The sequence below is a fragment of the Callionymus lyra genome, chromosome 12 (assembly GCF_982586985.1).
Source record: "Callionymus lyra chromosome 12, fCalLyr1.hap1.1, whole genome shotgun sequence".
Classification (NCBI taxonomy): Eukaryota; Metazoa; Chordata; class Actinopteri; order Syngnathiformes; family Callionymidae; genus Callionymus; species Callionymus lyra.
The window spans coordinates 23,484,785-23,510,846 of record NC_141829.1 but is presented as its reverse complement, the minus strand read 5'-3'; the positions used below and the strand labels follow the sequence as shown (position 1 = coordinate 23,510,846).

Below are 26,062 nucleotides of genomic sequence, written 5' to 3'. Positions count from 1 at the left end.
TACAATATAATCATTTGAAATATAAATATAAACGTAAAAGTAAATTGGTATTTATTCATTTATGTTTATGCATGTATTGCAACAATTGCTTGGTTGAGTCTAACCAGACATGTTAACTGCAATTTCACTTCTGGTAATTTTATGAATTTTATCAAATACTCACAATATAAAAATACTCTGTAACTGTGCTTTATGTTTCCATTACTGTAAAAGTAAGGGTGTATGGTTTTATTCGTTCAATCTGGGCTATTAATTCGTTTTTCCCATGCATATTTTGAGAGCCAAATGTTTTAATTTAACGTGAATGGATAAAAAAATGATACCTCTTCTTTCTTTGTTTAGCAAGCTTTCCAATGAAACCAACTTTTTTCAAATGGGGTAAATATTTAGCAAGTTATGACATTTCGAAAGTCAGATTCAACAAAAAAAAGTAGTCATACCTAAAATATTGAACCCAATGGATTTAGTATTAAGAAGGTTCATTATAAACTATTTTAATCATCCCTAACTTTAATGATATTTATGACTTGAATTGTGTTTCAAGACCTCTATGATAATACAGGTTTCATATAAACCTGTATTATTAAATTAATTAATCTTTAAAATGATACAACATGCAATAAATGAGGATAAAAAGAGATAATATGTACTGTATGTAACATGATGATAGTATGGAACATATGTTAACACATATTTACACTAACACTCTAACGTTGGAGACACTTATGCCTAATGAAACAACAATGTGTACGATCACGTCAAGTACGTGATTTATGCTGTAACAATGAAAGTAACTGGGCGTGACTGTAATTACAGCTGTCTGTTACCTGCAGTAGAAATCATGACATGTTTAAATAAAGATATCTGGATCTACTGCCGCTGTCATCTTAAAAGAGTAGGAGGTGTGGGCGGACAGTTTGGCAGAGATGGCCCCGTCAGTCTAATATAGACTCAGAATGAAGACTGTGTTTAGAACCACAGGCCAGGTAGGATTGAAACCTTCTCTGCCACTAATGTAACATGTTCAACGACCAGAGAGAGACGGCGGGAGTCGTAGCAGGCACGAAGAACAGAAGCAGAGAGAGGAAAAAAAACAAATGAGTTAATGTTTCATGACAGGTTACAGCGAGAGGGAAGAAAGGCTGCAGCGTCTTTATTAATCTCCAGAAAGACTTGAACTTTTAAAGGCTAACCGTCCTCTGTGTCTCATGGAGTCAGATCGCAAGCCTTCCCTTGAATGCTCCCCGAGAGTCTTCACACAAATTCGACTTTCAACGAGGATTTGAATTCATTTGCCAAACCCATTGTAGCAATGAGCTCCGGTCTGAGCAGCACTGATCAAAAAAGGATGACACATTTTTTTTTACAAGAATGCTTATATTTCAGACTTTAAACCAAAATATTCAACAATTTACAATGACCTGTGAAATTGCTTTGAATATATTCATTTATTTGCCAGGGATGCCTTTATCATGATCTTATTTGAAAGGCCACTAGATGGCGCTCTCGGTCAAAATGATGCCAGGTTTCATTGAGTATCTCATTAGATCAGAGCCAAAGATTACTACCTCGGTTTATAAAAATAAAACATAGTTTGCATTTACATGTAGCTTATAACAGGCAATTCACGAATAACACAATAGGTAGTAAAACATAAATATATACTGATTTCTTTTTTTTTTAAACTAAAACTATTGTTTTTAAAAAAAACAAATAAAAATTTAACATTTTTGATCACGTGGTTAATCATTAACTAGGTCTTTACAACAACATAAAAGACTGAAATTAAGGTGGAATAATGTCGGCGTGATTAATGTCACTATAAATTTAACGGCGACATCTAGTGGTCATAGTTTTGAGTTACACTTTAGTGTGACTTGTAAAGCAATGTTTTAATAATATATGGTAGTTTACGTTGGCTTTCAAAAAGTTTCTGGGATTATGTACAGACGCTTGATTGAATGTATCCCCCATAAAATATCCTACATTAATATAATATAGTATTAAATACATGATATTTCTTCAAGGGTCCGACAGATGGCATTATTTGTTTACTTTATTTTTTGAATGTCATTTTTAAACTCGGTAAAGTGCGCCATCTAGTGGTTGCGGTGATGAAAGTGGACAAGGAGGCTTGAGAACTCATGATGTTCTGCTTCCTTATAAAAACATCAAATCATGGATATATTACGATCTTAATGTTCAACATTTTTATGTGGTAAAAGTGAGTTGTTTAAATGGATTTAAACTAACTAGTTATATATATGGTACTCTAATTTAAGCATATATTTTAATAGTTTCTCTCCCTTTTAAATCAAATTGACTTATATTAGAAGTTATATCATCAAAGTAATGGAAATAAATAAGAGATACAGTCAACCACTGCAATAAGAAAATAATGATGTACAAGGTAATAATTAAATAATATTATTATATTTACCTTTTAAGTATATATTTTATTGGGTATTGATTGTTTAAGCGCTTGTGTGACCCTGGTTTGGAAAAGCGCTCTACAAATATAAATTACTTACTTACTTACTTATATGTATGCATGTATATCAGTGACTAAATTATATTTATCAAATTTTCTAACTTATTAGTAAAATATTAGTAAAATTATAATAGTTAAAAAATATACGATAAGTCACTGATGAATAAATAAATAATAAAAATATTTGTTTAGATTAGTTATATTTCAATAAAATAAAACTTATATGCTTTTGGATAAATTACTTATTTATATTACGAAATAGGTGAAATATATAAATATTAATGTATATAAATACACAATTTAGGAAATATGTATTTAAAAATTTAAAATTAAAACCTCTATATTCCTCACAATCTTCTTCTTTTCCTTTCGGCTGCTCCTTATATTCCTCACAAGGAATTGTACTATTTGGTGGGTTAAAGGGTCTTATAAAGTAAGTAAAATAAGTAAAATGAGTAAAATATATATTTTTAAAAAATGAGGTAGCCAGCAGAGACTTTAAGGGCTTATTTTAAGTCTATTGAATCATTACAAAAGTCTTCTCTGCTGCTGATGAATCAAATCTCGAAGAGAATCAGACTCGGTTTCATATTTTTGATGCAAAGATCTGGATTTTTCTTGTCTTCCTCGCTTTAACACCAAGTTATGTAATAAGCAGCCTATAGAACGCCTCGTGAGCGACTGGGGACAAGATTTATTTTTCTCCCCAAAAGTAATTCTTCCTCGATTCTAATTCACACTTGCTCAGATTTCCCCTGCGATGCAGAGACGAGGCGAAAGTGCTGCCTTGTTGATCCAAGTTTTAGTCAAACATTTCCAGTCAATCTGCCGCATTGAGCGTCGACCCTGTGGGCAGTATCAGAGCCGCTCAAGAGCCGCTCGGCATCTCTGTGACAGGATTAACACATCAAAAGCAGCGTGGAGGCCCACACCGGCGCTGCAGCACCTTTCAAGTTCTGCTCAGGTTCACCACAATTTCACGTAAGCCAGCAGCAACTCAGACCTGGGGAAGATAATGGGGCCAGCCGGCTGCTATCAGGCTTTCTCCTCGGCTTCAGTCAAATATGTCAAATTCTGTGTGTTTGATGAAAGATTGGACCTCAACGGGCTCAGGACCGGAAACCGTATCTGGTCATGTCACATGGCGCGACGCACGGACGACATTCAGGCGAGGAGTGATTGCGGCCAGAAAAGTTGCTCTGCAAACGTATGACGCAAGAAAACTTCATTAACTCAAAGGAGGGAGCGAGAGATTTGAACCGACACGCGTTTACGATTTATTTCAGACTTTTATCGCGTGACTGACAGATTTACATTTCTTCTTCTTCGTTAGTTGCAGTCTTGGTGGTAACCGGCACCCCAAGAGCCATAACAAAGATATCGTGTCTTTATCTGATTCTTTTTTTTCCTTATGGTAGTTTACAAATTTGACTTCATACTTGCTTTTTTACCACGTCTGTTTCGGACTTTTCTAGTTTCCCACTCAATTTTAACCTTAGTTTGAAAGGTCTATTTCAGTGTTATTCGTTATTTCCAAGTCTTTTTCGTAATATTGGTCCACCAAAGACTGTTTCAACTACATTTTAGGATCCAATTTGCAAAAGTGTATTTTGAAAAGTTTACAAAGACTATTTCAGACTATCTTAAGTTTCTACTTCACTTTTGAGATACAACAAGTCTGTTTCTGGGCCTTATCAATTTTTTTTTTCTTGTTTAAAATGTGTCTGTCTTAAGGCATCCTGGTTGACCGGTTAGAACTCACGTTGGACTCAAGTCTTTTTTTCAAATTCTCTTGGTTGCCAAGTTTATTTTCAAATATCCTTAAGTCTCTTTTAGAATTCTCATCTCCATTATGTCAAACACTTTGAGACACCAAATGTATTCCTGTTGTAAAAAGTACATTTTGGAGTATTTGTTTTTGTTCTTTTTCAATTACTAATAACTATCTTGTGGATGTCATAGTAGTCCTTTTCAAAACCTCTTAATAAGTGTACTGCTCATTGTGCCTTTTAGAATAGTGGTTCAAGACTTCCTATTCTTCGACTTCCAAATATGCCAAGTCCAGTTGTAACTTTCTAGTTTACAATTTCGTTTTTTAGACTAGAAAATTCAAAATTCAGTAGTGAAGCTTCATGAATCAGTGTCATGTTGTTAAGAGGTCAGTAGGTGGCGCCATTTATCTAAAAATGATGCGATGTTTCATTAGAACAGTTTTTCAATGCAGATGAAAATAATGCAGAGACCGCCATCTAGTGGGCTCTGTCAATAATGACACTGCGTCATGAAGCTTCATCAGACCATCACCAAGAACATCAGCAGGTCTGAATATTGCTCAGATGATCATCAGAGATGTTCAGCTCGTGTACTAAAGTCAGTTTATCGATGCGCTTTGACTTAAAGTTCTTCTTTGTCTCTCCAGGTCGTCGACATCAAGGAGAAGCTCAAACGATCGAAGAGGTTCTGGTCGGGGCTGCCGGAGGAGGTGTGCGCGGGCGACCGGGTCTCGTTTGGAAACGTTACCGACGAGGAATGCTGGAATGGGCACACGAAGGGCAGGTAAATCGGGGTCAAGCTCGAGGCTCATTTCTCAGAAGTCCGTTCCACCGGCTCTCCGTTAATCCGCCTAATCCCGGGATCAGATCGACCAGACTCTAACATAGTACAGTCGGAATTCTCACGAGTACCTCTCGTGTTTGGGGCTGTGTTGAGTTGTGGTAGACCTCTACGCTGCAGTCTTTTACATGAAATGACTTGAGGCTGCTCCACATGCCTAAAAGTCTGACTTGGTGAGATGATTTCTCATGTGATTGTGTTGCACATCACACTGTAAAGTTTACGACTCCTTTCACCTCCATCCTGTTTACGATTCTCGCCCTAAGCCTTAATCTGGGAACAATTCCAGTTGTGTGACAGTGTGTCGTACAGCCTCACATGACTACCTCAGCTGACACATTTTCACCCCTCAAGAAACACCTCATGTTCGTCACGATACCTCTGATCTACGCAAGTTTCTTTTTGAATAATATGGAGAACGATTGTTGATTTTGTCGACGTCTCTGTCCAAAAGATATTTTCCTGAGGTGATGAAGGACGGTCTGACCAACCAGGTGAACAACCCAGAAGTCAGCGTGGACATCACTCGGCCAGACACCCTCATCCGTCAACAGATCATGGCTCTGAGGGTGATGACCAACAAGCTGAAAAACGCCTACAATGGCAACGATATCTACTTTCAGGACTCAAGTAAGCTCTTGCTAATAACTCTAGCGTTTGCTAGACTTTTGTCTGGACTGACAGAAACATGAATTAATAAAAAGTTCAATAGTTAAACTTGTCTAGAAGGAAAAACTGATTAAACACAAACACAAATCTTAGTGGCAGGTTCAGGCAATGGTGGGCAATTCAATTTCCTCAGGGGCCAAATCCTATACAGTGGCTGTTGTTAAAGGCCATCCAGTAGAAATTAACAAGAACATGTATATAAAAAAAGAGTAATAAAATCAAACCCAAAAATTGTATGAGTGTCAATTAATAATGAAATTCAAAGAACCTTTAAAATAGAAATACTGTAATATATTTAAAGACAAGAAATGAATAATATAATGAAATACAAAACCAAATTTGTAGTTTCTACATGATCTTTGACCCCATGAGGGCCACATAGGATTTAGGGTCACACAGGAAAGCAAAAACTTGAAGTAAGAATATAAAAAGGGTCTGATTTTTTTTATATATATTTTCTTTTAATAAAAAGGAAAGTTAAAATTAATTATAAAATGTATTAAATACTTAATACATAATACTTAATTATTTACAGTAGGTATTAAGAATACATGTTTAAGTGAGAAGGCAATATATATGTAAATAAAAATAAAAAAAGTTAGATTTTTATTGAGCCATAGAAACATTATATAAAATTGTTAATATTTAAAATTAGATAGAACATACCTGGGACAAGAACTGAAGGATTTCACAGTAATAAAGGAACAAGAAAAACTGAGGAAATAACTCAAATTATTTCTAAATTCAAATCAGTTTAGTAAAGACAATTTAAAATTGTTGATATTTTGACTCACTGCGAGAGCACTAAGCTATTACATACCAGCGCCAAGGTGATAACTAGGATTGCTTTTGGTTATATAGTAACCCTAAAACAATGTTTAAGCGTATTTTATCCCCAAAACTTGATCCCTATTTTTTTGTAAATCGTGGTGGTTATGATTAGTGATTTTAGTTATTCTGGTGCATAAGCAGCATCTGGTTCAAAAACTAAAAAGTAAAAGATTAATTTTTTTAAACTTCCTGGATCGAGATGGAGAATCCAGAACTACATACAAATGGTATCCTCTTTGCTTACTAATAGTCAAATTGTCTTATTGATAAAGCAACAGATAAACGTCAATAGAATTTTAAAAATGAGTGTGAATACTGAGAAATAATATTTAAACTACCATTAAATATCCTCATAAAATATCACTATATCTATAAATAGTAGAAAGCAGTGATGGTCAGATGAAGCTTCATGAAGCAGTTTCATTATTTCCAGAGCCCACTAGATGGCGGTCTCTGCACTATTTTCATCTGTATTGAAAAACTGTTCTATTGAAATGCACAATTTTACTATCTTACTGTTTTAAACAGTGGTTCTAATAAAACATCACATCATTTTTAAACTGGTGGCACCAACTACTGACCTCTAAACAACATGACACTGCTTCATGAAGCTTCATCATGTTTAGTAGCTACACACCAACATCATGAGGGCTGCACAAATGTGATTTTCTTGTCATCTCTTGTTACCGTTCCAGCCGTGACTTTGGTTTGTATCTGCAGGTGACGAGGGCAGTGGGTCCGGGAGCGGGAGCGGCTGCACAGACGCCTGCCCCACAGAAACAGACTCTCCGTCCTCCGAGGCTCCGGTTCTAGAAGCGGGTCGAGGCGGACCAGTGGAGGACTCCGCTCTGCTCCCCGTGCCATCCTTCACTCTGCTCCTGTCGGCGCTGGCCCTCCACCAGCAGCTGAGATAATGACGGAGGAACCCAACAAAGGACTACTTTTTAAAATTCATTTTGCAGTTTCTCTTGTAGATCGGAGCTCAAGTCCGTGCAACCGTGTTCCAACTGTGACAAGACTGAAGCAGAAGTTTTTCCCAAAGATTGTGCCATCTTTAGACTAATGCCAACAAACTCTCCGCGAGGATTACTTTGCACGTGAAAAGTGCACAATCATGCACTTTGATCATGTCCAGGATGAGCAACAGGAGATCGGTGTCGTGATTGGTTGTTTAATGTGAAACAGGAAGAAGGTGATCTACATGATTTCTTTAAAAAAAAACAAAAAAACGTCCATTGCCTTTAAATGCCGATAGTATTATTTTTCTATTCAAGCATATTCTCCCAGGTTCATATCAGCAGGAATATCTGTCTCACTGTCCACTTTTGATGACACGTTTTTATTTGCTTACAGCCAGAGAATAATCCGCGAAACAATATCCACGTGTGTGACACTTGCTCGGCTGCTGGAGTTGATCGTCAGGAGAACAAGGATCAAGTTCAGATCAATAACAATACATACATTTTCTATAGCCCTGCTCATAGTACACAAATACGCTTTACAATAACCAACAAATGAAGATTACATGCTGTACATACAGAACGAGAAACAAGAAAAGAGAGAGATAGGATGGGAAATGATTCATCAGGTTTTGTAGGTGATATTGAAGAGATCGAACAATATGATTACTGACCAGATGGGCATTTACACTGTGCATACCTCTGGCAAGGAGCTCATTTCACAAACCAACCATCAAATAAATGGTTCAAGATCATTGCTCGGTGAAAAATAACTGACAAACAGTTCTTAAAAGTAACATATTTTACCAGTAAAGTCACATAACAAAATTTATTATAGTGATTAAAAGATTATATCAGGGGAGCAACTTGATGAGGTCAAGAGAAAGGCTAAGAAGACAAATAAATACATCCAATTCTAATTAAATTAAAAACCATTAGTGTGTCCCAAATCGCGCACTTCTGCACTTACACGATATTTTGAGTGTGCAGTGAGCAGTGTGTGAAAATACCCAGATAATGGAGTGAGGATCGATGGACATTTTCCACCCTTAAAGGCCGCCATCTTAGTGACATAGATCAGGCTAAATGGAATTTACGTCAGTGCCCACGGGTCTTTGGAGCAGATACCGGAGTAAATGTCTTGAGAAAACACTCATTTTGCCACAAAACAACACAACAATATTGACACAATGAAAAAAAGGTAATAGCTTGTTGGCGATAAATGGTTATAATTAGCGTTAAAAAGTAGTAGAAAAAGATTTCCTGTAAGTGCATAGCAGCAGTTTTTGATTTAAGACAGAACTACCCTGCTGAAATTTGCACACTGTGCGAGTAAGAGCTGTCTTACAGTGTAATGAAAAGCAGTGCACTTAGAGAAGTGCGCGATTTGAGTGAATTGTAAGGGGAGCATTAGACCGTCCTTAGAATTCAAAGAGGTCCAATTTCAATTAATGTTTTAGCTCCTTTTGACTATTTAAAAGCTCTTCTGAACGTTCTTTATTCTCACCAACAGGAAGTTGACAACAAGAAAACAAACGATATATGTCTAAAATGTTTCCAAAACAGAAACGTATATTTCAGGTGAATATTGTGACAAACATATCGAGACATAAAATATCATCATCAAGATCACGAGTGAGGGAAGCAGTGTGTTCAGTCATGAGGAGAAAGAGCGGAGCAAAGAGACAAGCGCTCTTTATCTGCTTATTTCCTTTAGGTTTGACAGAAAGATCACGGATAGAAAGCTTGGTCATGTGGCGGATGAACTGATGTGTTTCCACATTAAGCCTAGGGGGAGGTCCAGGGGTCGACCCAGGATACGCAGAAAAACATCGGTCATGTCCTTCTTAATACAAGGATTACATTTAAATTCATATTGCAACTCACTGTCTTTTGTTTATGAGGAAAAAACTCTATATATTTTTCCCATTTCTTTTCTAAATGCAAAGAAAAGTGGACCTAAATTTATCTGCAGAGGTGGAACGCCGTGTCTGCGGCACAGACAGGCTTCAAGTCGACCACAGCCACCTGTGAAATGAGAATCTGTGGAGAGTGGAGAGTGGACAGGCCTGAACGCTCCAGCGAAGCTCCTCAGCAGAGCGTACTCGCAGAGAATGTGAGAGGCCTGGCGCCGCTGAGGGGGGCGTCGAAAAAACCAGCCTGTAGGTACATCCAGTGTTCTCCGAGAGACTGTCAGCTCCAGCCGGCCAGCTCCGTCTTTCTTTACAGTATATCATCAATCGTTAACTTCGCTTCACGCTAACAAACAGAGCCGCTGTCGTTCGAAAGCATTCTTTATTGCCATACAATGCCCCTTTATGCTTTTGAATGCCATTTTATTGGTGATATTTTTGATGTAAAAGGAGAAAAAAACACAGGTTGAGTCAGATTTTTATACATCACGATGGATTGGATGGGTTTTTGAGGATCAGAGGAGCAGATACTGTATGCCTTACCGTTCTCTCAGTGCAATTGTGTTTTGTTACTGTTCTTGGGAATAAATATTTATTAAAAAGACATTCCAATAAAATTCAGCGTTTGTGGTGCCCGATTTTAATTTGATATTTAACATGAATCAAAAGAATCACTTGAGAATTATCTAAGAGATGTCAGGCTCTTCCAGTTTTCTTCTTTTTTTTAGGCCTCCTCCGTATATTTCCTGTTGGTGAAGTCGGCTTTTATCAGAGGTTCGAAGCCGCGGTTCTTCCTCTGACGCACGTGAAGCACGAAAATAAGCAGCAGTGCCAGGACCCCGACAAAGACTCCTCCAAGAGTGGAGCCCAGAACGAACACAGCCGAGCCTTCCGTGTCTGCGGGTGTCAGGAGAGAAAACCTGGTTATTGTCGGTGTTCCCAGGACTTTAGTGCAGTACAGTTTTCTTGGAATCATAATTGTTTTTGTTTAAGAAACAACATAACATGATCGTAAACATTTTTCTTTTCTCATTAACTACATTTTTAATTTAACATTGGATTATTTCTGGATTATGACTAGTTAATTAATAGAAACTTAAAAAATATCATTTAATTAATGTATTGTTTCTAACATAAAAAGCAAAAAGCTCAATCTTACTATTAAATAAAATCCAATATAATTGAGGTTTTCAGTTTCTCACCTTCCAAAGCGATGGAGTAGGAGTATCCCAGATCCTGCGAGGAGATGTAGAGCTCCTCGTTGGTCACGGGCGGGAAGAACGGCACCATGTTATAGTCCCTGTTGTGACCGATGGGCGCCATCTCATCCGGGAAGCTGGCGTTGGTCGGAGCGAACCTCTTCATCCACTCGTCAAAAATGGCGTCGACGAAGGCGTGGAGCACCTGGGGGGGGGGGGATTATAATCTCAGCGAGGCTGCTTGTGTGGATCATTTTGCCTGTGAAGTCGCTCACTGACCAGGAAAATGGGGTCGTTGGCAGCCGAGTGAGACAGAGCGCTGGTGCCGTTCAGCATGGAGTGAACCAGGTTGTGGAGGTTGTTGACCGACTCGTCCAGTTCGCCGTCTGGTTTCTCGAAGCCTTCCAGTGCGTTTCTGTTTTAAAATAAGAAGATAAAAAAAAAACCTTCTTAAACCTTGTGTTATCTCAGGGTCAAGGTGACCCAGTGACCCGAAAACAAATGTGTTTGTGGTATCCCTTGTATTGTAAGTAAGTAAGTTAGTAAGTTATTTATATTTGTAGAGCGCTTTTCCAGACCAGGGTCACAAAGCGCTTAAACAAACAAAACAATACCGAATAAAATATATAGTTAAAAGGTCAAGATAACACCGAGAACAACACATGAGTTTCAGAAAATCAGGGAAAAGCCTGCACGAATAAGAAAGTCTTAAGATGTATCTTGAAGGAATCAGTAGATCCACCAAACACAGAGAGAGAGAAAGATCATTCCAAAGCTTAGGAGCAACAGCCTGTAAGGATTTCTCTCCTCTGGTTCGAAACGAGTGCGAAGAACCATCAGTAGATTCTGATCCACAGACCTCAGAGCCCGAGCTGGGGTGTAAGGCTGGATCAGATCACTGATGTAAGGAGGAGCCTGACCATGAATAGCTCTGAAAGTAAGAACCAGAATTTTAAAGTTGATCCTTAAAGAAACTGGAAGCCAGAGATTTAAGGATCGGAGAAATGTGAGTTCTTCTACTAGAGCGGGTTAGAATTCTTGCTGCCGAGTTCTGAATCAATTGTCTCTGGTTGAACCATGACCCTCAGATAACACAATGTGTTTTCTGACATTTTCTACCTAATTTTTCTCTTATCAGATTCACATGGGGCTGGGGTCTCTCCCAGTTGCCTGGGGCAAGAGACAAGGAAAACCCTGACCAGGTCACCAGCCTGTCAGCCCGTTTTAAGGTCAGTATTATATTCACAAACTGACTTTCAGATTAAAACAGTTCAAATAAACAGTTTTCACTAGTCTATGGGTTTATATTGTGAGTAGACTTGACTGATATGAGTGTCAAGAGTCACATCCTAATACTTATTTGTGGGAAATAGAATTTATTTTTCAAAATAAAATAAGAGAGTTATTATCAATAGAATAGATATTATATTAATAATTTTACCAGTCCAGTACCAGTCCCGGGACAGGGGAGTTGAGTTTATGGTTCTCAATAAACTCTGGAAGGAAACCAGAGTTTCTCCGAAGGTCCCTGGAGTTAAGGTATCATGGGTCAAACTTCAGTCTCTTTCTTTGTACAGTTCTAACGTTCTCCTTGTACTTGCTGAGGGTTTTGTCCGAGTCAAGATTCCTCCCACTGTCCAACAGAGTAGTTTGCTAATGATGACTCAAAATTATCTCCTAGGTGTGTGTATGACGGAGTGGAGACCTTTCCAGGGTATCCCTTGGACTTGAGGCTCTCGGCACGTAAATAAACTAAAGGGTCAGATTTTGGACACAGGCCTTAAATTCGACACGGACATATCAATATAAATCACTTGCACAGGAGTTTTTGCCAAGAAATGGCTCTAACCTGAAACTGAAAGAGGAGTTGGTGAAATACGGGGGACTGTCGAAGTCTCTGATGCCCAGACAGCCTCTCACGTCGCTCATGGTGGGCAGGGACATGTTGGCTCCGCCCATCACGCCTCTCTGGATGAAGCCCTCGCTGGTGCCGTTGCACAGCGTCACCAGCTGGTTGTATTCGTCCAAACTAGAGGCGAGAACATTCAGGTTAGTCCTCCATCGAGGGGGTCCGGTCGAGTCGGACTCGGCACCTGTTGCACACCACGCCCCAGTTGGCGAACCGGGACTGGTTGCTGATGAGGTTGGGGTTGTCCGGGTTCCGGCCTCCCAGCATAGAGTCGGTGCACACGTCACACTCGCTCTGACCCGTGGCAAAGTTCCAGTAAGGGACGGCAAAGTTCTCGTTTCCTGATAATCTCTGGAAGAGCGAGCGTCGTTAGTTTTTAGTCATGTGACACAGAACTCTGATGTCACTCATACCTGCAGCTCCCTCTCCAGGCTGAGCAGGTGATACCTGTGCCAGGTGATGAAGGCAGGTCCTTTATGAGAGAAGTCTATGGCTTTGAATGGACGTCCAGGACCTGCAGGGAACATAAAATGATGACCCTTTTGAAAAATAAATACAAATTTGTTATGTTGATCAAAATATTATTTCATGTTTTTTTTACTTAACGGGAATTGATTACATTTCTTATTGCGAAACAAAATTGCCAAAGGTCATCATCTTGTTTAGATTAAAAGGTCATAAACATTTTAAATAATTTCCAATTTTTTGTGTTTCCTATATATCATTTTTATAACTTATCTTATTTTTGGAAAGGTATAGTTTGGAAGTTTAGAAAAACGTTTTTTTTTTGTTTTTGTAAATCTATAAGAAAAATGTATCAATATTTATAACAATTAAATTAGGAACCACTTTTATAATAGTCTAATTAGTTACTTGGTAATCTATGACAATTAATCAAATATAAAACACATATATTAGGTATTTAATGTTCATTTTCATTTTTAAACCTTGTATGTAATTTTCTATTAATCATTATTTACAAAATAATAAATATTATCGTTATTATTTATTTAATACACTTACTCCAATACTCGACCATAACATATCATTTTATTACATTTTTTAATTAATACTTTATTATAATGATTTAAAATAATGCCGCCTGGAAAAAGTTATTTAAAAAACTGTAATTAAAGACAATAATTTAAAAGTCGGAAGATATGAGGATCAAGAGAAGGAAACATTATTTTAATTAATCTGAATTAATTGCATTCAAATAGTTTATATAACTTTAAGTTATGTAAAGTTTAAGCTTCCATAAGCAAGTTTAATTATGATAAAATAGCCTTATTTTCTCTGTGATGAGAAAATCAAATTAACACATTCAAGCCAACATTATTTAATTCTATCTTCTATCTTCTATCTTCTATTTTTAACCAAAGGTAGTTCTGCTCGTTCATCTCTGCACTCACCCAGCAGCGTGTCTCTCACGGAGTAGTAATGCTGCCACACGAAGAAGTCGTAGACGGAGATGTTGGCGAACTGCGGCTCCGTTCCGTTGGGTCCCAGCAGTCCCAGCCAGTGCTGCGTGGCGATCACGTAGTCGGGGTGGACGGAGGTTTTAGCCAGTTCCAGCGTGTCCAGGAACTCCTGGAGCTCGGCCGGGGTCAGGTCGAGAAGGTTCTTCCGGACGATTGGTGTCCTCCTCTGGTCACAGTTGGCTCCCGTCCACCCGAACTTGCACTGGCCACAGTCGAAGCCAGAAAAGTTACCTGCCAAACGGATGTTATTTTTATTAGCAAAGAGGTGATCTGTTGTCCGTTAATCTACTCACCGACGCATCTGCAGGTCTGGTTGAAGAATTTGGTCGGCCATCTTTCTCGGTCATCTACGTTCCTCAGTCGGTACGGTCCTCCCCACGGTTTGTTGTCCACACGGACGGCAGTGCAGCTTCCTCTCCCGGACAGGGAGCCACAGACGTTGGCAGGATCCGGACCCAGAGCCGGGCAGCACTGCTTGGTCTGGATCCCCTCCACTGTGCAGCACGCTCGGGGGAACTGAGCCTCAGCAGGTTTGTGCCAAAAAGCCAAACAAATAAAACCTAAACTCAGCAATTTCATCTTTTTTTTTTTTTGCTCCTCCAGCCAGCTGGTGATTAATCAATTTGTCGATCAATGAGATAAATTATTTCCTCCAGAGATGTGTGGAATCAGAAGCTGCCACGGTCCTCTGCTGGTGTGTCTTCAGATTCGCCTCAGTGGTAATTTTTGTCTAAACACTCTCACAGCCGAATCATCTTGTGTTCCAGATAGTTAGACACACATTGAGGGAGCTACTCATTTCTCCAGAGGGTTTTGTAGAGCCCGTCCTGGATTAAGTCACTGGTCTTGTGACGATCAGCTGACGGCAGAGTTCAGTGTTTCACCCGAATGTTCTCAGGGAGCAGCCTGAAGGGACACAGCAGGGATGAAAGAAAAGGTTCCTGCTACTTTGCTGGAATTGCAAATCACTGACGAAGAAAATGAAAAAATATATACCAATAGATAAAAGACGTCTATGCAAGACAACCCATGTTTGTCAGGAGGGCAGTCAAGTAGTTGGAACTGATCAAAGCCTCCAAAATGTTCTTTAATTTTAGTGGAAATTGCATCATGAGGAGTTTATTTGTGGCTATTATGTAAACAACATTTTTGAAAATCAGTTCTGATTTAAAACATTAGCCTCTAGTTTATGATATGAATGATTATGTATTATCTAAAGTATAATAATGAAATTATAATTTGTATGTAATAAATATGTTTTAAGTTTTTATTAAACCACACAGTTAAATTGTATTTTAAAATGATGGCTTTCTTTAGTTTTACTCCCTGATTTTGCCATCACCATACTTTTTTTCCTTAAAGTTTTGGTCATAAAATTATTTCTACTTTTCTTCAGTCTCATTTTTTGTCTCTGACTCCAGAAAAACTTTATTTTATGGCTTCCAGTCCTTCCAACCAAATGACAATCACACTTTGGGCACTATTTGTGAAACAGTGGGGAGATCTCAAATCTACAAATAACGTGTTGGTAAAACAACAAGCGTTAAATAAGTGTAATTGTCATCAAGATACTACACATTAATGTTATTTTTAGAAGATACAAAATACAAAGGTCCAAAACAAAGGACATGTAATTTAGTTTTATTATCCCTTTAATATGCTTGCTTGGACATCAAAGGATGTTAGCACCCTTTTCTGGGAGGATCGCGTGAGATTCCGAAAATGACGCCCAAGCTGTTAAAAGCTAAAAAATAACGTCAAAAATCTTGCAGAACTTGTGACATTTAAAAAAGGCTGTTACTTGCTTAATATTTGAGCAACATTTTGTGAAAAAAAAAACCTTTCTTGGAATGAACGAAGACAATTTGCCTTTTCACGCCTTTTTGTAAATCAATATGGGGTGAAATCACTCCAGTTAATGGATCAAACTATTTAGGATACATAAATTATGGATAATGATAAAAATGTTAAGAAACAAACAATTTTTTTTTTTATCAGATTTATTTTTATTTTAGTCGTGGATCTGAAGGTGAACTAAACTCAGGAGGTCTACCTGGTCTGGAAAAGCGCTATATAAATAAATATTACTTACTTACTTACTTACTTACTTCGGGAAAAAAAAAATTTTCCAATAGCCACAGCAAATACAGCAATTTTTCACAAAATATAAATCAAAGTAAAATAAGAACAAGAACAAAGAGAAATGAAGAGAAAGAACAAGATGATACAATCTAAGTCTAAAGATAAAGATAAAGAGCATAGATAAAATGAAAATAACGAAGACAAAGGATACAAAGACTAACATAGAACAGAACATTGTGGTACTTTTACTCCACTCCTGCCCCCGAACTCAGAATTGTACAATATAATAGCCAGAGGAATGAATGAGTCCTTGAGTCTATTTGTTTTGCACCTGGGTAGGAGCATTCATTCACTCATTCTGCTTCTCTGCTCACTGATGACAGTGTTGAGAGGATGACTGTCATCGTCCATGATGGACAGTAGTTTGTTCAATGATCTCCTCTCAGCAACTGTCACTGTAACTGTAATAATGTAATAATAATCATAATAAGTAATGTAGTAAGTACAGTATATTAAGTTTTGTCAAATGTTTTAGGGAATGGAACATAAAAAGAAACTACAATTTATTGCTAGAGGATGAAGTCATGTTTATATTAATAAATCATCTTCTACTGCATATCCAAGATCAGGTCGCTGGGGTAGTAGTCGGAGCAAAGGGGTCCACACTTTTCTCTCTCCAAAACAAATGTGTCTTAGTCAATAGACTAAGTACATTGTGACTTAAAGAAACTGGTTCATGATTCGGGTCCGTCTGCTAGTTACTTCAACCTTCACACACTGTCAACACATAAATGCATCATCGCCTCAATCATTTTCTAGGTCAACAACACAATCCTGAACTGTTTTGGTGAAACTTTGATTGTTGTGTTTCAGGTTTAGTATTCGGGCCGACTAACACAGACTTAGCACAGATTATTCCAGGACTTTGGACTTGATCTCACTTTTATTAGATGGAATTTGAGCTGTTTATTTGGCTTATTGAAAACAGGATTTCAATTCTGGTAACACCGAGCTTCGCATGTTGTAAAATTTCACTGTAACATTTATTATTGTATTTTTATTGTTGTCAGTGCTACCACTGTGCCCCTTTTTTTCAGATGTAACGTGATTTAATTACCATTTTCTCGATGATTTGAACATAAAGTTAAAACATTTCAACAGTTTAGCAGGTTCATTGAACATAAACAGACGAATAAAAGCAGAATTCATTGCTAAAAATGAATCAATATGAATGACATTTGAACCATACAAGAGGCGTGTTAAAGGAAGAGATCTAATCTAATTTTTGGAAGACATGAAAAAAAAGTTGTTTTTTCTAAGAGGTGGTAAAAACATCTGAGAGATCTTTGTCCATTGTCATGAGGCTGGTTCGCGCAGCACAGAGGCAGCAGCTCAGCATGTGACTGTTGTTTAAGTCGGAAATGTAAGAGTAAGAGGCCCCTGTTCCAACCACGCTTCAATGAGTCTTCTATTGCCTTAGAGGGAATCTTCGAGAGCACGTGAAATAAGATTCTTTTAATAACAAATCGTCTATAAAATATAGCTTTTACAGATTAAAAAATAAAAAACTTCTGATGTCTGTTATAATCTGTATAAATAAAAACTTAAAATGAATCTCGATCACACTCTAGTCACACTTGTCATCTTCACATTCTTGTTCATCCATAAGGTTTTTTGGTTGATCTCGAGGGGTCCAAGCTTTTCATCAATCTTTTATTGTCAAGCAGTTTTCTACCAACTGGATCCGACATGTGTATTTGAAAACTTTACCCACAGCAACATGAACTCAGACCATATTCTTATGCATCCAAACAGGAAGAGTCCGATATGAGTGGTTATTATCATCCATCCCTCTAAACATGGTTGAGAACCAAAATAAGGAATGATTATTCTCAAAGATTAATCAAAAATAAAACAATAGTGTACACCAGTAAAGAAGAAAAATAGAGAATACCCAAAGTACACAGGATAAAAACCAAGGAAAATACAAGAGAAAACGAGAAATATAGGAGCAGTTCGAAGCTCAGTGTTTACAGTAGGAATGACGATGATCTGACACCACGGACTGGAACCAGGGAGCTTAAATAGAGGCTGCACAGGTGTTGATTGTGGGTCTCATTTCCTTTTGTGTGAACACAAAAGGGACACTATTGGTGTCAAAATAAAAGCAAATACATATACATACATACGTGGATCCTGACATTGATAGTCATGCATTTTTTATTTGCAGATTGTGTAAAATAAAATAAAATAATTGTTAAGTTATTTGTCCAATAAATTAAACTTTAGCAGAAAGGCTTAAAAATTGCTCTTTTTTTCAGTTTAAAAAAATACATATTTTTACGGTTTTTAAATGCAGATTAAGTGTAAAACAGAATGACAAAATTATAACACGAAGACTTTTTCATTTTTCAGATGTTCCGATAGACAAAAGTTTTAAGCTTGTCACACAATTGTGTTTTCATTTAAATCATACAATATATATTTTTGTTTTTATTACAGGACATTTGAGTATAAGAAATTGATCATACCCTCAAGCTTGAGAGCTTGTTTTGGAGATTTAACACTATGATTTAAAATGATCCAAACTTGTGATATAAACTAGTTTTTAATATCAACAGTTGTGTTGTTGTTATCTTGTTATTCTTGTTTTAACACTGAACCTATTGAATGAAGGAAGAAACTAAGAGCTCACTCACGAGACAACAGGGAAAACTGGTGTGAGTCGTGTACACAACAGGCCCCATGAGGGTCAGTGCACTCACAAGATTAGCAGGAACAAGAATTCCAGCCTTTGTGGAAATCCTTCACATGTTTTTACAAGTGTTTGACAAGGAATGTAATTATGAGTTGATTGTAGCTTCCCGCTGTCACAGTCAGTGGTGTAGAGAAATAATAATCTTGTGTTTTGGGGTCGAGATAGAATGAAAAATGAAAGTTAATGTGGACTCTTAAGGTAGTGAGCGAGAATAATTATGTACGTCAGTTTAACTCATATTTATTGGAAGATTAATGTAATAGTGACTGGTAGATAAACTCTTTCAAAATTCGGCATAAAACTGAAACACATTTCTGATTTTTTCTCAATAATTTACACAAACGAAGGAATCAGTTGTTATTCCCAACTTGACCGTTGAGTGGCGCTAGACAGCCGATCAGAAATACTGTGAGTTAAATTCAAGATTAAAAATCTACTTTGATGCAAGAAGATTTGTCAGTGAGATATTTTTGAAAGAGGGTTTCAAGGCCGGAGAGAAGAAGGCTCATTGTTGGAGAAGTGGTTTACTCTTAAACTGTCTCACCTTGATACACAAAGAGCCTTTTCAAAATGCTTCACACAAAAAAGATGGAAAGAGAAAAGGAGATTATTGACATGTAAAATATCACATGAGAACAATAACATTGTGACCACTAAGAGAGGCAAGTAATTCACGTGGTCGTGGTACGATCGTTAATGGCGTCTTTTTTTTTGACTGGTGTTAATGTAAGTTCAAAGTGAATGGATTCTGAGTTGAAGTGTTTCTATATGTCTATGGCTGAATACGCTGTGTGTAGTTCTACAACTTCATTGTATTTTAGTTCTTCATATTAAATGAATAAAAACTGTTAGCAGAGATGATAAAAAGAAAAAATGCATTCCTCAACCTTGTATAATGCAACCTTTAGAGTATTATTTGTATTATATAATACTATAATCTTATTTATATAAGATACTCCGGGAGGTTATTAACATTATATTTTAAATTTCTATACATTTTTTTTTACTGACGATAATTTAAAGTTTTTGTGGGAATAATGATAGTATAATTGTTGGCTTCCACTAAAACTGAATATGTTTAAAACGTAATTATTGACATTAAAAAATCGTTATGGTTTATTATAATATATTAGAACAAGTTGAATAGCCTGGGTAAAAATAAATACTAGAAACAAATAACACCTCACAATTGCAGAAATTATAATTACTAATTTAAATAAATAAAAATGGGTTGTGACAGCATTGTAAAAATTATATTCAAATTCAACATATTTGAATTTGTAGGGAGGTATTTCCCCTCCCGTTGTGTCCCTTACAATTGGGGGAATTTAAAGTTAAAATTTCTGTATGTAATGTATATGGTTAAATATCGTCATGAAATGAGTACATATTTGAAATTTTGTCGGGGTTATTGACCTAAAAGAGTTGCAGTTCAATTAAATAAATCAAATCATACGTATTTTCACAATTAGCAGCAGTAGTAATACTGTTCTATGAAATAAATATAAATAATAAAATGTTAATACGACTTATTATTATGACAAATATCATCGTCAAAAACTAAATTTAAATTCAAACGGGGAACTGGAATTGAATAGTTTTTACTTTGACGGTGAATATAAATAACACGTCGCGGGTGCAATGTCGTCTGATGACAGATGGGTGGCAGTGTTGCTTCTTCCTGCGCTCCTCAATCAAGTGGGAAGTCGCGAACACTTTGCATTTCTTACAGGATACTCGACCAAATGTGCCATGAAATAGTCTAGGATTGCACATCTTTGTACTTTAACTGTCACCATTTCAAATCTGGACCATGCCGAGCGGTGACTGACGGCAGACACACTGGAGCGGCTGGTATGCACTCGTGTGAGATGAGTATGGTGTATAGAGTTTTTAATCCTCTTTAAGACTCCTATCCGTCTCCAAATTAATATCTAGGGGCCACACATCCCCGAGGTTTGTTGTCGGTCGACGCCACCTCTCTGGAGAAAACTGATCAGATTATTGGGTGGAAAATCAGATGAATGGTGTGAAACATGCTCCAGGAGATCCAGAGATACTCCAGGACGAACAGGAGTCGTCGCTTAATTGCCATTAAAGGTCAACATGCGTTCAAATTGGAGACGATACTATCTTCTGAAGTGTGCGGGGAACTTCTAACGCTCATTACATGCATTTAAAGCAAGTCTGTCCTAATTACTAATCAGTGTCTTGTACCATTAGAGATGGAAATTAACCAAAACCCTCCGGCGTCATTCGCTCTCAGTCTTTTTTTTTTCTACAAGGTGTTGATAAAGTTTTCTTTCATGGATTACTGACAGCTTGGGTTGAAAGTTTTTGGCTGAATGTTTTGTGGGAGCACAATGAGAGTTTTTCGAGGAGCCAACATATCAAAATGTTTACCCTGCCCCGATCGGAATATTGGCGAGACCCCTCAGTGATTCTTTCTTCGGTGATTCCCGCCCACCTTTTCTGGCAGCTTACCGATTTACATTTGAGCATAATGCGAGCATTAGAGGAGGCACAAGGCGGCCCTGATAAGTTACAAAGTGCTCCGGGGGTAAACCTCGTAAGAGAGGGTTTGGAGTTATTTACAGCGTTCAAATCCTTCAAAATTTCATGTCTGGGGGATGAGATTGGTTTTTTTTCGCAGAGTTGATGCTCTGCACACAAAGCCAACACAATGCACAGCAAGGGTGTTTAGCTGTAAATGACCCGCTGACATTAATTCTAATTGACTGATCTCATCCCATGCTTGGACCTCTCATGTGCGCCGCCACTCGGGACACCAGGGGTCCTGTCGGAGAACAATGGCGCTCACAAACAGGAGAAGAAGCTTTTTATGAATGCTATTTAATTTTCATTGAGGCCGCACTCAACTTGTATGCTGCCCCCCCCCCCACCACCCCATCCCACCCCTCATTCAGCGCTGTGTTGTGATTGTGCACGCTTTATAGCCAGAGTGTTGAGAAACTGCAAAGCCATCAGAGAGGAGGCTAAGGCCGGTCTTATCAAAAAAAAAATGCTTTCTGTACAGTTGTTCCATTTGAAATGCATTTAATTGCAAATAGAAAAGAAGAGAGAGAAAAGGCAACAATGCGAGCGGCTGAAGCGTTTTCCTTGTCTGCTTTGAGTGAGCGTATTCAAATCCGAGCGGGCAGACAATGAGGGAGAAGGAATCGTGCTCTGAATAGTCTCTCACTTTTCATTCCCAGGCCAATCCACGGCTCCGTGTTGTTAGGGCGGGCTTTCCACTCCAACTTCCTCGCCGCTGTAGAACAGCGGCTGATAGCGAGGCGCTCTATTCATGGTGTCAGTGTGACGGGGGTCTGAGGTCCGATGGCAATCTACGTGACACCCGTGTTACCCCCCACACTTCTGACTTGCATCCAGCTCTGGCCTCGGCAGAAAGATACCCAAGCCTTGACCCCGGGTCCCTCGGAGGGGAGGGCATCATGGGGGGTGGGATGGAACGCTTGAAGCCTTTGTTGGGGGCTCGCACCCCACGGAGGAAATGCTGACAGTCCCACAGAAGCAAGAAAGTGCACCCCTCAAACTTTCCTGTGCAGTGCTGGGGTTTCTATTTTCCCCGACAAAGATTTATACATATTTATACAAGTTCAAATACTGATAGGAAGGAGGGGAATCTTGGAATTGCAGAGGTAAACTATATGTAAATGCCATAAAGTAATAGACTTGTAGTGCAAATCACACCATTTTATCTTTAATTTTCCTTCCCCCCCCTCCCCGCTCCCCCTCCGCCACCCTCCTCCGCCGCCACCCCATCCTCTTTCCTCTGGCTTAAAGGTGCATCAGAGATATGCATTTAAGCATATTCAGAACACGGGGCGTGAAATTAAATGTGTGGCAGAGTGAGAAAAATATACAGACGCTGGAGATGCCTTAAAAATAGTCATTTATGCAGATGGAGAGGAGTGAAATCATTTGCAATGGGATGACCCTCTCTCCAAGCATTTCTCCCCTCACTGTTCTTCCCTAATCTCGCTCTGTATCTTCATTTTTCATTGAACTCGCCAGTTTGCTGCTAAGCAGCCTTGTAGATAAGGCAAAGTGCTAAAAGGAGCCGACAGAAGGAGCTCAGTGGGCCCGTTTCTATTGCACTTTCACCCAAGGCAATGGGCAGAATTTAACGGATTCCTTCCAACATATGTTTTTGCCAGATAAGTAAACAGTGTGTGTCGAAAATGAAAAAAAAGCATTTGCAATTTAATGACATTACAGCTCCCAGCTTAGCCCGCCGTGCTGCGAGGCGAGGAGCAGAGAAAGGGGAGAGTGGAAGAATGGAACCGGGTGTCATCAATGTTTTTTTTTTTTTCTCTTTTCCTTGCAAGAGGCAGCAGCGAATTCTTCTTATTCTTTTCAGAGCCCTTCCCTTCTCCATCCCTTCCTGCTATTTTGTCCCCTCGCCCGGTTTCCTGGCTTTTGTCGGGATGAAATTATCTATTATTTTATTTCCAGAAAAAAAACTTGCCACCCTCCATCTGATTCCCTCAGATTGCGGGAGCTAAAACACATCTCGACAGGCCTGGCTAGACACCCCCCCTCTCTCTCTCTCCATGGCCTGTATGGCTTTATTGATGCTTTGTGGAGGCAGCCTCCGTGTTGTCACAACTTTGTGTCCTAAAATAAAGACAATCTGCAAACACATGGCTCGTATTATCCCTCCGTGACTTCAGAGAGATATTCTTCCTCGCCGCCCGCTCGCTGTCAGCCTTATTATAGCGGGCTAATTGTGCAGGAAAGCAGATTATGAGCGAGGTGGGATGTACTCCTTGACCATGTGCTAATGTGATGACAAGTTTTTGGGGGTCCCTCTAAGCAAAAGGCGTCGCACGCCAGGGCACTTTTGGCACAGGCTATAATCTTCCTTTGGTATTAACTCAGCAAACCGGCTTGTTTGAGTATGGATCAATCGCTCGCTCATTATTTTTTTTTACAAGAAAGCTTTATATTCGAGGCTCTTTGCTGGTGTTGATCTCTCATTAAGCATGCTATGTAAATGCACTGGCAATCCCTGTGTAAAGGATACGTCACCTCGGGGCCCGGGCTTGCACAAGCATGTTAAGGAGAGAGAAGGGGCAGGAAATTTGGGTCAGTTGTGTAGCCAAAACTTGAATTTCAGGTTCTTTTTTTTCCCCTCTCTCTCTCTCTCTCTCTCTCTTGCTGCGAGCCACCTGCTCAGCTTTTCTCCTTTAATGTGTTTTTGTTTTGGAGATGTTGTGTTTTAAATGTCAGCCCCGGAGCCGTCCAGCGATTTAGACGGCTACAAAAAAGCCTTGTTTCAGTATCGCTTCCAAGTCCTCATGTTACGTCTGTAATCGCTGCCGGCTGCAACGCCACACACGCCATTCACCGGCCCGCGTCACCTCTATTGACTGTACAGGTGAGAGGTCGTCCGGGGTCAGGCGCTAATATTACAGAGCGGATAGAAGCGGGGCGTTGAACCGGCAAACAGACACTGGATCCTAAATATGCATGAGCTGTCAGGAAACATTGTGCGTCAAATTAAGGAGAGAAGATTTACGAGTGTGTTTATTTCCTAACCTATACGCCGTTGATCAGATGGCTTCGGGAGGTAGAGCACGCCACCTGATGCGGCTTCGGCGCCGTGAATGGCGTAAAGGGGAAGTGGATCTGACAGCAGCTGACATCGACTTGACGTTTCTAAAGCGCCACACACGCCGCCGTCCCTTATTATACGCCTGTGTTTACCTGTGTGTATTTTTACACCTGTCTGAGCTGATTTAAAAATCCACTTTGTCTCTTTTAGCAAGTGGTGAATGTGTGCGGTGATTATTTCCAAGTTTTCTTCTGTTAAATAAAAGACTTTTGACCTAATTTATTTTCTTGCAGGCAACGCTGAACTCATTTCTAACGAACACGTCAATGCGACGTCTGTTAGCAAAGTAATTTTCCCCGAATGTTCATAATAGGACATGGAGATTAAAATGCATGAGATGGATGATCTTTTTTTATCAGGATAACAACATACCACGATATAGTTTAGATATATACTGTTCAACATACAGAAACTGCTTACTTTTTCTCTCCTACTATTTTAGAAGTATGTTGTTGGGAGTTAAAAGTGTTTTTATACTTCGAAACCATCTGGATACTATGATTACTATGATGAAGTACACAACTATAATAACTATCAAAAGTAACAATACGATACATTCAAAGAGTGGTGATGGTAACTTTTGTTTCCTAAAAAAATAAAAATAAACAAACGGCGGAGACACAGATTAAATGCGGTTCCAAGGGTTAATAACTACTCTACATTTATCCAGCTGTTTTATAAATTAGAAAAGGTCTCTTTCTCCCTCGTAATTGCGGAAGCCATTTTCAAAGACATCATGGCTCCATAGAATCTGTCAAGTATCCGCCACTGGCGCTGCAGAAACAAGCTAACATTGTATTTTTGGTGTGTTGGTACCAAATTGGTACCTGGTACCGTTGTTGATTCTTGAGAAAATGTTAGCATATACTGGTAATATTAGCTTAAATTGATAAAATAGCTATAGAAACGATATAAGAAAAATTACGGAATAGAAATTTTTCAATCATCCTCATACAGTATACAGTACAGATTGGCATCCAGTAGGATCTGGAATCCTACTAGTACATATTGGTATTCCATGTAGAGGCTATTTTCCAAAACATTTTGATTTAATCAGAATTTACTTTGTCCTGGTAGAATTCCCATTTTTCCTTGGACAGATTGGAATTCCAATATTCAGATCCCAATAGAGTAGTAGGATTTCAATCTGTACTAGTACCAATTACTAATTCCAATGTGTACTAGTAGTATTCCAAATTCTACTGGATTTCAATCTGTACTCGGACATATGTCTATATATATAAATATATATCGACCATCACTAATAACAGATTATTACATTTATTTGGTTTTCTGAATTACTATCTGGATCGACAAGTAATTTGAAGAAACCTTCACTTTATATAGAGACTAACTTGTTTTCCTGACAACACGTGGCTACAACAAAGATTTTCGTCTGTCACCCTGGAAAACCAGTGCAGAACATGTTTAACACGAATGGATTCACCAGTTCGCTCAAGTATTTCAGCATTAAGGAATAGTTGGTGTTTTTTTTTAAAGATAAACTAGCAACAGC

The 26,062-nt window shown here is 38.5% G+C and overlaps 2 protein-coding genes across 2 annotated transcripts in view; one reads left to right on the top strand and one right to left on the bottom strand.

Annotated features, from left to right (window-relative positions):
• Positions 1-7,567, top strand: part of gpc6b (glypican 6b) — a 102,051-nt gene extending 94,484 nt beyond the window's left edge. Inside the window, exons 8-10 of the mRNA XM_087804420.1 lie at positions 4,911-5,047; positions 5,559-5,734; positions 7,325-7,567. Coding sequence (XP_087660546.1) covers positions 4,911-5,047; positions 5,559-5,734; positions 7,325-7,518 — 507 coding nt within the window. The 3' untranslated portion in view covers positions 7,519-7,567. The remainder of the gene's footprint in view (positions 1-4,910; positions 5,048-5,558; positions 5,735-7,324) is intronic.
• A 2,274-nt stretch (positions 7,568-9,841) lies between these two features.
• On the bottom strand, positions 9,842-14,864 carry dct (dopachrome tautomerase). The gene is made up of 8 exons (XM_087803851.1): positions 14,359-14,864; positions 13,997-14,296; positions 12,998-13,098; positions 12,769-12,935; positions 12,525-12,704; positions 10,955-11,090; positions 10,679-10,880; positions 9,842-10,373 (listed from the first exon to the last, which is right to left on the bottom strand). Exons 1-8 carry the CDS (start codon positions 14,642-14,644, stop codon positions 10,201-10,203), a joined length of 1,545 nt encoding a protein of 514 aa, XP_087659977.1. The 5' UTR covers positions 14,645-14,864; the 3' UTR covers positions 9,842-10,200.
• Between the last annotated feature and the right edge of the window lie 11,198 nt (positions 14,865-26,062).